The sequence below is a fragment of the Crinia signifera genome, chromosome 1, assembly GCF_055691185.1.
Source record: "Crinia signifera chromosome 1, ASM5569118v1, whole genome shotgun sequence".
NCBI classification, from domain to species: Eukaryota; Metazoa; Chordata; class Amphibia; order Anura; family Myobatrachidae; genus Crinia; species Crinia signifera.
In genome coordinates, this window is record NC_139217.1 from 325,273,492 (window position 1) to 325,285,727 (window position 12,236).

The 12,236-nt window shown below is 45.0% G+C and overlaps 1 protein-coding gene across 2 annotated transcripts in view; it reads right to left on the reverse strand.

Annotated features, from left to right (window-relative positions):
* Window positions 1-4,148: 4,148 nt before the first annotated feature.
* Window positions 4,149-12,236, reverse strand: part of LOC146080757 (putative methyltransferase DDB_G0268948) — a 41,356-nt gene continuing 33,268 nt past the window's right edge. For both annotated transcript variants that reach the window (XM_083188400.1, XM_083188391.1), the window contains exon 8: window positions 4,149-4,430. In XM_083188400.1, coding sequence (XP_083044526.1) covers window positions 4,340-4,430 — 91 coding nt within the window. In that variant the 3' untranslated portion in view covers window positions 4,149-4,339. The remainder of the gene's footprint in view (window positions 4,431-12,236) is intronic.

Below are 12,236 nucleotides of genomic sequence, written 5' to 3' on the forward strand. Positions count from 1 at the left end.
GGCTCTTCAGCAGAAGGTCATCCAAATAAGGGATAATTGTCACACCCTGAGAGCGGAGGACCTCCATCATCACTGCCATAACCTTGGTGAAGACCCTGGGTGCCGACAAGAGACCGAACCGCAGGGCCTTGAACTGCCAGTGATGATTTTGTGCCGCAAATGGAAGGAAGGCCTGGTGAGCAGACCAGATAGGGATGTGTAGGTACGCATCCCTGATATCGAGAGATACCAGGAATTCTCCCTGTTCCAAACCCTGTATCACCGATTGCAGGGACTCCATCTTGAATTTGACTGATTGTAGGTACGGGTTCAAATCCTTTAGGTTTAGTATAGTCCGCCCCGAGCCGTCTGGCTTTGGCACGAGGAAAAGACTGGAGTAGTATCCCTGAGTACGTTGATCTTGTAGCCCTGAGCTACAAGATCCCTTACCCATGAGTCCTGACAAGATGGAAGCCAGGTGTTACAGAATCACTTTAGTTGAGCCCCGACCTTGGGAGATGGGAGACCGTCATGCAGTGGGCTTAGTGGACTTGGGTTCCTGGCTGGTTGCAGAGGCGCCTCTTCCACGTCCTCTGGAACCTCTATGTGATGGAGCACCGCCTCTGGAACATCCTTTGAATCTGCTAGTGGGACGAAAGGACCGAAAGGAAGGCCTTTTGTGGTGTCCTGTGAGTAGATGGTGAAGCTACTGAGGGAAGAAAGTGAGACTTACCTCCTATTGCTTGGGATATCCATTTATCAAGCTCAGGCCGGAATAGAACATCACCATTGAAGGCAAGAGCCTCCACTGCTCGTTTGGACACTGGGCCTTATTCTAGTTTACTCGGACAAATTCCTTCTTAGATGGACAAAACCATGTGCACTGCAGGTGGGGCAGATGTAAAATGTGCAGAGGTGAGTTATTTTGTTTCTGTGCAGGGTAAATGCTGGCTGCTTTATTTTTACAATGCAATATAGATCTCACTTTGAAGTAAAACCCCACCCAAATCTTATTCTCTCTGCACAAGTTACATCTGCCCCACCTGCAGTGCACATCGTTTTGTCCATCTAAGAAGGAATTTGTCAGAAAGAGTGAACTAGAATAACCCCCACTGTGTCCGCTTGCCATTGGCGTAGCCAAAGAGCTCTGCAAGCTGATATGGAGTGCAGAAACTCTGGCTGCAACCATACAAATATCTGAGGTCAGAACCCTCACGAACTTATGATGAAATCTGTGAGGCCCATACCCCCATTGCCTTATTCATCCAGCATCCGACCTGAGCCGGACGCTGTAAAACACCAGCCGCAGAAAAAATATACTTTAAGGTTACCTCTAACTAACAGTCCAAGGTGTCCTTAAGGGTGGTGACCCCTGGGACCGGAAGGACCGTCTTTTTAGACAGTCAAGATACAGAAGAGTCAACCATTGGTGGTATCTCAACCTTCTTTCTGCCCTCAGGTTAAAGGGGGTAATTAGAAAAAACCTGCAAGGTATCTGAAATTTTTTGTCTGGATGACACCAGGCTTGGAGCACATGGTCATCCAGTTCCTCTGCCGGAGGAAAAGTGGAAGATTGCTTTTGCTTCTTACCAAAAAGAGAAGGATGGACAGGAATCTCTGTTCCCTCGGTCACATTACAAGCTATCTTTACCATCTCAATTAAATCCTCCAAGCCCTGAGATGCTTGTTCAGGTTCTTGCTTATCAAACGCTAAAACATCCTCCTCCTCTGGGGGAGCAAATTCACCCTCCTCGAGATCAGGCATATCATTATAATCACCTAAGTCCACAGACTGTGGAAGCAACCTCTTTCTTTGTAAAAGAGGGGGGTTTAATGCCCTTGAAGAGGATGGACCAGCGCCCTCCGCTGGCCCTTGGGCCAGAGCTTTTGTTAAGCCTTCTACAGCAGAGGCTGAAGAGGCCTGCTGGTTTCTGGATGTCCCCTATCTTTTTGAGCTGCTAAGAGCTCAAAAGATAACTGTGACATGACATCTGCAAGCTATGATGCCCAGACAGGGGTATTCACAGGAGCCTGTGCTAGAGGGGGTTAACAGCCCTCTGTAGAAGGTGTCAATTTTGCATTACACTTCTCGCAAGCAACTCTCTTGGAGTTACCCCCTGCCATTGCGAACAATGATGTACACAGGTATTACCACACTTAAACAGAGCGTAGGTATAGATTTGCCAGTCAGAAGTACTGGAAGGGAGAGACAGTGAAAGAATAGAGCTGTCGCAGTCCCTAAACAGCGCTATGGCATATAATACAGTAAGCACTATAGCCCTATTTGAAAAACAGCCCAAACTGTCTTCACCTAGCTCTAAACCCCACTGTAACTCACAGACCGGGTAGAGCTTTCAGCAGGACGGTCACCAGGAGACAAGGAATCGCCCAGCTGTAGTCTTTGATGGGATCTACAGCGCAACAAGGAGCCTCCAGCAGCGTGATCAGCGCGCCAAAGTACAAAGAAAATGGCCACCATGACATGCAGTAATGCCGGGGAATGCCAGGGCTGCTGGGAGCACCGCGCGGTGTCGTCGCCCCCTGCCCGGCAGCTCTGTCTCCATAATGGCCCCAGATTTAAAAATAAATCCTCTGCTGCACTGCCGCTTGTGTTCCCTGACCTCCGCTCTAACAGGGAGGCAGGGTAATACTTACAATGCTGTGGCTCTGGCGTCGGCGGTGGGGCTGGGGGAGGATCGTGGCACATGCCTCGTGTGAGCGGTGCCCGTTTCATCTTCAGAGACGTGGTCTCTTCAGCCAGGGAGCCGGGCGCAATACCGTAGTAGCAGCCGGCTCCCTCTGGCAGACTCCCGCAACGCAGGCAGATAGTAGCAGCAACTATCTGCCTGTCCTTAAAGGCAAATCTTGCTGCTTTAGCCCTATTATTACAAAAAAAAGCCCAGTAGTGAGCCAAGTGTGACCAGCTCCTATTCAGGCACAATCTAAGACTGGGAGGGGAAGTACAAGGGGAGGAGTTGGTCACACTAATTTATATTCAAAGTGCCCATGCTCCCTGTGATTGCCTTCTATCCCCAGTAACTCCAGTGACACCTAGTGGATGAAGGAGAAAAAGTTGATTTGGATTATGATGAAAGAATTACCAGTGATGAGAACAGGTTGTTTTAGATTTGGATGCTATGATTAATAAGTTTAAAGAACATGGCTATTCTGACAAATCTTTACAACTAGCAAGACAAAAGTTGAGTGGAATACCTAGAGAAATCTTTTAAGAAAGATTCAATATATAAACTTCACTGGGCACGGAGGTTCAATACATCTAATAATATTAATGAGAAAAACACTAGATCTCTATGGCCTATTATTCAGAGTAAAAAAGGGCCTTAAACGAACCAAGAATTTATTGCGCCTTAAGTAGGGAAGAAACTTTAGAGTTGGATTTATTGGACATGTGGCAATGACTACACATATCCAGAGAAAGAGTGCATGGATTGCCCAATATGTCACCACATTATAGCTAGGAAAGTTAATTTGTCTCCTGGTTAAATGCCCTTGTGTTATGTAGGTAAGACCATACACTCCTTTAAGGAGCTTAGGGCAATACATAGATCAGTGATTTGGGCTGTACTGAATGGGAAGTGTTTAGAACAACCGATTGGGTTTAATTTTTGTGTCTGTCAATCTGTCTAGTTTCAAGCACACGATCATGGACATGTAATGAAAGTTGGTTTGCTGCTCCTGATAATTAGCTATATCACAACATTATCAACAGCCAAAATTTAAGGTTGGTGTAAAATACAGGAAAACACATACATGGATCTGCAGGCCACACACACAGTGTCCACAGATGAGAACATCCACAGTACAACAGTAAAGATGAAAAGAAAAAAACGCTAAGGATAATCGATAATAAAATAAAGTGCTGATAAGAGCAATAGGGAGAGATGTATCAAACCTAGTAATCTATCAAATACATTCTAACTAGTAATCTATCAAATACATTCTATAAAATAATAGCCAGATGCTGCTGATGCTTCTCCCCCCACAGAGGGATGATCAGTAAGAGAGCGCTGAAGGAAGAGGAGAAAGAAGACAAAAAGAATGGGGAAAGCACAAGAGAAGAGAAAAAAAAAAAAAAACTGGTAGCGCTGGGAACATCTAATTTATCATAATTTACACAAATAATTCAAATGAATAATCAGATAAAATAATTAGATTCAATCATTATTTTTGCTCTTTATTGATTGAGGATTGATGAAGGAAAGTAAAAAATAGACTTTGTATGTAGATTAAAACATTTTATGTATTGAAGGTATACAGGAGAATCGGCTTAAGTGAAATACTGTTTAGTAAATTCTCCAGCAATTACTATAGAAAATATACTTTTCTCCGACTTTTCTCATCACTTCGGCTTGGAAGCTAGAACTAACACATTTTTAAGCCACAACTCAATTTTGGTTTCATTAGACGATACTTCCATAACGTCCAAGAACCTGAAACAAGATTAAGGAACATCACATAGCTACAAGATTCTGACATATAAATTAATTGAGCCATTATTTTTAACAGATACAGAAATTTATTTTGGCTCCATGTTAATAATGTGTATTGACAGAAATAAATAACAATACCATCTGACTATCTAAGAAATGCATTATAAATATATAATCGCTAACTGTTGTTTTGGTGGCGAGTACCTATGTAATCAGACACGTCTCACTGCACTTTATGGACACTAGATCTGTACTGCACATTTACTATTGCAAAATGGTGATTGTGACGCTTATTTGCACATTGGTACGCTATATCTGCAGTGCATATATATATATATATATATATATATATATTAGGGCGGAGTGAAAAAATTGAAATTGAGAAATTCAACTTTGGGTCAATTATCAGGGATTTTTTCTACCGCCAAATTCAGTCACTTTGCACAAGGACAAGCTCGTACTGTTTTTTACTATGCTAAAGTATATTAATGAACCACTCTAAGACATCCTGACATACTATTAACTAGATTGGAGCATCTTCATAGGTTTCGTTATTTTCACCTAAAAAGTGAAACTTAGTCCTCTTGCCAGAACAGAAGATGTTGACTCAGATCAAAATGCTTTTGCACGTTTCTTATTCAGGTCAAGTCACAGCTTTTCTACACTAGCCGATTTTGAATTTCTTAATTTAAATTTTTCACTCCGCCCTAATATATATACAGGTATGTATGGCCGGCACCCCCTTCCTAGTCAAGGCTCCAATCTTTTGGAAGGTGGCATTCAGCCAAACAAACAAGTGCAGGCCCAATGTCCCTAAAAAACCATGTGATAAGACAGACAAATTAAAACAGAGCATTAGGTAACCTAGCATCAATGCATGCATGTGTATAGATATATATATATATATATATATATATATACTGTATATATATATATATATATATATATCTATACACACATATATACACACACACACACAGGATGTATTAACCTTGTCGTGTTACAGCAACCAATAAACTTCTTTCTTATAGCAGTGTACATGCATATATACTTCAACAGCAATATACGGACCAAGGAAAGCAATCAAATAAAGCAAGTTAAACCAAGATTTTCATTTAGAACTCTGGATGACAGTGTGTCGAGCCTAAAGATCCACCGACTTTCAGCTTGTAAAAGGCAGAGACCTCTGTCACCCCTCCATTTAATAATGGGGATATGTACAATGATCCGATGTTGCAGAGTTGCCAGACTTATGCCTAGCTTGTGAAAAATGTCTGGCCACAGGATGATCACTGTGGCCAGAAATCAGCGCAGCTTTGATTGTAGAGCGATGGGCTGCAGCTCTCTCCTTAAATGCCCGTTATGTTTTTCCGACAGAGTTGGCCGCATGGGCAATTTTTTTTGTGTCATTTACAAAAAATAAGTGTCACGTGCCTGCACCACAGGCTGAAGCAGAGAATCCAAATAGATGGAAACACATTCAAACAGGGACCCACTAGCTGATATTATAGGACGTCCAGGGTTTTTGTTAAGGTCCTTGTATATCTTTGCAATTGTATATATCAAAAGGCACCATCGGATGTTTTGTAACTAGTGCTTCTGTGATCTCAATATCAATGATCCCCTCCGATACTGCGGCAGAGAGTAGAATATCTAATTCCAATTTGAAGACAAAGGTAGGATCCTTTAAAAGGCATCGATAAACACTAGAGTCGTTTAGTTGAAGTAACAATTCAGCCACATAATCAGAAGTATTTGGACAATGACCCCCATCTCAATGTCTTGAGTGCCTGTCATTCATCTTTAGAAAAATTGATATGTGCAGGGACTGATTTCTGTAGATTTTGTGACGTCTCTTGTTCAAACGGCAATAGGTGCGGATCTATATATTGGTGGACGGGGAATCAAATCGTGATTTTGCCCGAACTTTAGGTGGTACCATCGGAAAGGTTCCATACCTTTTGGGTTCACTAGGACCTTTATTAGCATAAAATTATTTTAGACATAATTGTCGTCCCAATATGAACTGTTCGACTTTGAATGGGGACAAATGTTCAGTCCTCTGGAGAGTACTGTATGTTCCAGTGGAGTCAATGGGCAAGAAAAAAAAGATTGAAAACATTCTCATTAGGGCTCACTTGCAACCCCGAAATGGCCCTTTTTTTCCTTTTGTTTTGCCCACAGTGGTAAATGTCCTTCTGGATTTGCTAGTTGTGCCCTCGTTTTGACCCCTAAAGGGATCTGACTGGTGGAAGGACCTGCAACTTGCGGAGGATGCCTCGTCTTTCCAATTATCGGTGTCCAATCCTGCACGATTGAATGGAGCAGGTTGATGGCATCTAGTGATGCGTTGTGATTGATCTTTTCATGTTAGCCAGGGGTATAACCAGATGATGTTCATAATCATTGGCCACACGTTCCTTCTTGTTGCGCTTGTAATTTAATAAATCCTTTTTGTATTTCTCAATGTAGGAGTTGAGTTTATCCTTCTAATTAACTGATGAATCCGCTGATAACATCGGCATACTGATGGTTTCAAATGTTTTGATATTATCGCGAATGACCCTAAGCTCGCGGGAGACCTCCTCAATCACGGCAAGCATTAGGTCAAATGAACATTTATTTAAAATCGATGTCCATGTTTTACAAAAGGGGATATTAAAACGCCCAATTGCAGGGACATTACGGATTCAAAACCCACCCTACAATTGGGCGTTCTAATATCCCCTTTTGTAAAACATGGACATCGATTTTAAATAAATGTTCATTTGACCGAATGCTTGCCGTGATTGAGGAGGTCTCCCGCGAGCGAAGGAATCTCTCATTCATGAACATAACCAGAGTTTCCTGTTAAATTAACATTTGACATCAGGGCAGACAAAATTCATTATCTTGATGTAGAAATTATATTGCATGAGGGTAGAAAAAAAACTTCCCTCTTTTCTAAACTGACAGACCGCAATAGTTTACTACTGTCCAGTAGTAATCACCCGGTTCCCCTTAAAAGGGGTTTACCATATTCGCAAATGCTTCGTGTCAGTAGAATGACAAGTGATAGTAATGAACTTGAGCAATCCCTATCTGACATGATTGACAAATTTACACAAAGGGGTTACCCCTTAACATCCCTTATTGACTTAATATCCCTTAAACAAGGTTCTCAGTATCCCTCATGATGAGCTTTCATTCGAAAAGATAGGTCCTTAGAACAGAAAAAGCTGTGTGGGTAAATTCTTACCATCACGCTAGTGCTGCCATTAACAAATCTGCCCAAAAATGTTGGCCTATCATCAGTGGAGATTCATCTCACAAAACCCTTAAAGACCATGGAATGATGAATGCCTACACAAGAGGCAGAAATTTGAAATAATTTCTTGCTAAAGAATGATGTAGCACCACTGTTAAAGCATTTTTGGGTACCCCACGTTTGGGGTTCTTTAAATGCACTGGATGTGTCACCTGCAGCCACATGGTTGCAGGTGATAAATTTTACCATCGGTATTCTGGTAAATGTTTTCATATCAGACAAAGGGTCACCTGCAGTACAAATTTGTTGTGTAACTCATTAGCTGCCTGTGCGGCCAACACTATGTTGTAAAAATGGAACGGGCATTTAAGGAGAGAGAGCTGCAGCGCATCGCTCTACAATCAAAGCTGCGCTGATTTCTGGCCACAGTGATCATCCTGTGGCCAGACATTTTTCACAAGCCAGGCATAGTCTGGCAACTCTGCGACATCGGATCATTGACCATATTCCCATTAATAAAGGGGGGTGACAGAGGTCTCCGCTTTTTACAAGCTGAAAGTCGGTGGATTAGACTCGACACACTGTCACCCAGAGGTCTAAATTAAAATCTCGGGTTAACTTGCTTTATTTGATCGCTTTCCTTGGTCAGTATATTGCTGTTAAAGTATATATGCATGTACACTGCTATAAGAAAGAAGTGTATTGGTTGCTGTAACAGGACAAGGTTAATACATTCTATGTATATATGCATTGTTGCTAGGTTACCTAATGCTCTGTTTTAATTTGTCTGTCTTATCACATGGTTTTTCAGGTACACTCCGGGACCTCCCCCTGAGTGGGCAGATGATGTCATCCATAGTCTCATCCCGTCTGGACGGGAGAGGACGCGGACATGTATGAAGGGTATTTAGGTGAGTTGTATCTTGTATGTTTTGTAACAGCACCCTGATGAAAATGCAATAAACTGCACTGAAACGTTGGCATCACATTGTGCCTGCGCTTGTTTATTTGGGAGTGCGGCGCTTGTTTATTTGGGAGTGTGGGAGAGTAGAGTAGTGCTTTGAAGTAGCACTAGCGGGCAGTGGAGGTCAGCACGGCCACAGAATTTGATTTTTTTTTAACACACTGGGTGGTCTTCTCATTAGCTGAGAGAGCTCAAGAAATCAGAGGGCTGCCCAGTGTTTTAAACTGTATTTTCAAATTCTGTTGCTGCTGACCCCCGTCGCCAGCTAGCGCTCGTTCACAGTGCTCCACTACTTCAACGGATGCCGCCATCACTCCCTCCAGCCCCCTCTCCCTGAACCAACGCTGATAGTGTTACCTCCGCCCCCAACTGCATTTGAGCGATCGCTCATGCAATTCCATAAATATTATGTGTAGCACATCATATCTATCGACACGATATGTGACCATCAATCCTGCGCACCTTGTCGAGGGACCTATTCGATATGTATAAAATCCTTTGTTTTATTGTTGCACAGATGCGATCAAAATCGAAGGATTGTTTGCAATATCGCCCTAGTGTATGGGTAGCATAAGTAGGGGAAGACTTTTCAGGGACCAAAACCTTAGAGATAAACCAGCTACTGACCTAACCAATGCCTGATTCAGAGTCAGAGAAAGTAGACTGCCTAGCAGATTATCTGTCCTTTCTAGAAGAGAGCTCTGCTGAGAGACTGCACATAACCATAGTGAGCTGAGACGCCCATACAGCGGAGTCTTGGTTCTGCACAGAGTTCTGACTATCAGGAATACATGTCACACAGATCAGGGAGTTATGAGACTGTCCCTGAGTAAACTTTGCAAAACAATCTAAACCAGGGCTGGCTCCAGCCTGGATGTGGTATGTCTGCCCGACATTCGGGATTACGACAGTTAGTATACCGACATCAGAATCCTGACTACCGGTGCCCTGACAGGGAGGTGAGCGCTAAAAAGCCATGCTGCGTGCTCTGTAGCCCCGTTTCCCTCACCACAGGTTCTATTCTCCCTCTATGGTGGTCGTGGATCCCCAACAAGGGAGAATAGCCCCTGTTGGTCGGGATCCCCCCAGTCGGGATTCCAATGTCGGTATACTGACTGTCGGGATCCTGATTGTTGGGCAGTCATCTGGCTCCCCTCCATGCCTACTAGCACCCTGAGCAAGGAAGTTTAGAAGGAAACACTGAACAACACAATATAGTATTGACAGTGAGAGAAATGAGGCTGTAAACCAGAGAGACAGGAGAGTGGGGCAGAAAGGGAGGAAAAAAAACGCACCTTTTGCCCTAAACACGTTATATCAGAATCAGTTTTATTGGACAGGTATACTTGCATATACTAGGAATTTGATTTGGATTGCTGTGCAACACCCGGTTAGGTAAAAGTTCAACAGTGACAGTACAAATATACATAACACATACAGGTAAGGGCTATATGTACCCTGGGGATTGTAGACGCAGGGAACACATACCTGCCGAGCTGCACAACGCCTAGGTAGCCATTAGTGGCTGCCACTGGTTGTTGCAGAAGCTAGATAGGTAACAATATAAGCAGAGATGGTACAGATATAGATTGCTGTGCAATGTACAAGACAGGGGAGACACAGGGTTAAATATGGATGAGTGGCACAGTTCCTCGGCAGCCATTAGCGGTGCCATCTTGATCATGCTAATCACGGGCAGCAGTGGAAGGGCTCAACAGCCATCTCCCTTACAGCACACCAAAGAATAGATCCTGAGGCTGTGGGGGGGCGTGTCAGGGCCCTGGCTGGAGCAGCGGCTGGGGGGGAGAGCCAGCGTGCAGGGAGAGGGGGGATAGTCAGAGAGAGTCAATCAGTGAGGCAATGAGGCCGGGAGTTGACGTTTGGACCATCACCATCATCGCTGCCCCAATGCAGGAGCACTACCGCCTCTCTAGAGGCTACTCTCATGCACCCGGGTTTCCTGTCCTCCTAGCCGCTGGGGGGGTGCATCTGGGGGTCCTGCTGTCTGCTCGACGGGATTGCATCCAGGTGTCCTCCGAGCCGATGAGGGGAGGCGATGCATCTTGCCGCTCGGGGCCGCGTCCTGCGCCGGGTGCTTCCCTCCTTTATCCATCTTAGTCCTCCAACTGCACTCCAGCCAGTCCAGGTGTCCTCAGGCTGGTGGGGGAGCCTGCCGCTGGGGGCCTCCTCCGTCTTCCCGACCTCACCTCTGGCCACTCTCTCTGGCTGCATCCTATGTCGGGGTCTCCTCCATCCTCCAGACCTCACCTCTGGCCGCACGATGGAGCCCCTTTTCCGCTTCCCCGGGGGCCAGGGATGGGTGTTCCGGATGCATGCGGCCATCCCCATCCCCACCGTGCTATAAAATGCTGAGTTTCATACGGAGCTGGTGCAGTCTGCTGGAGGACAGGGACGGGGGGGTCTGCAGGTCGGAAATCCCATGAGAGTCTTGCTGTGCCCGGTGGACTCATCGAGGGGGGGGGGGGGGGGGGGGGAAGAGATCCTACTGGCCGATGGGGAAAGCCTCTGTCAGACATGCCGGGCCCGAGGCTGATACATCACCTGTCCTGGCCGGGGGGGGGGGGGGGGTCGCCGAATTCTATGCCAGGTCCTATCCTTGGCAATCCCGTCCTTTCCTCCGTCTGCCTCGCTTCTCCAGGGGCCAGGGATGGGAGCTCAGAAACTGAGCTCCTAGTGCAAGCGACCATACCAAGCCCCCACCCTGTGCTCTAAACTTTCCTGGCAAGCTATACACCTCTGTATTTCCTACTCTGGTGAAGCTTGTAGCCTCAATGATGACAAACTAACAGCATCATCCCCAGCAGTGGTAGCTGTATACTACCTGTAACATGTGCTGCTGAAGAAAATGTCCGCTGGCGTCTTGAGTACAGCCAGGGCCGTTGGGAGCCAGGAGGTAGTTTAGAAAGCTATGTCCGCTTAACGCACTGGTGCCGCTTTGTAAAGCCCACGCTGCGAACCGCTGACGGAACCTAATGATCGGTTTAATGCCTGGTCTCCCTCTTGTTGGATGCCAGGCACTAAACTCACGAGCTGCCTGTGCTGGCCAGATGAGGTCAGATGAGGAGTCCGCGACGCATACAGTTGTGTACGGGTACCTCGAGATAGTGGTCTCGACGCCAGTGACCCCTGCCCAAACTGCAGTGACGGAGGGGTCTCTCTGGCAGCTCCAAAAATGTGAACAGGCAGTGCAGCAGCACTGATAGCAGATCCCTAACTTATAAAAAATGCCTCTCAGGAGGAGCCCAGAAAAAAGCAACCAGTGGGCACTAATCGAAGACTGGATTGTAGGAGGGGTATAGAGGGGGAAGAGCAGTCACACTGATTAAAATTCTTAAAGTGCCAGCTACCAGTGACTAACAATCTATGCCCATTGTAAGTATCACTTCAGTGTCCCCTGCTGGATGAAAGAGAAAATAAATTTAGAGACTTTGATAAATGTGACTTTATAATCCAACGGTATCCTATAATTAATCATAAATGAAATCTTTATTGGTTAGATGCTGTGAATAGTAGGATTTATACATTTCTGGCTAGTTTGTTGCATCAGTTTTGGATGCTAAGGATACAGCCTGAC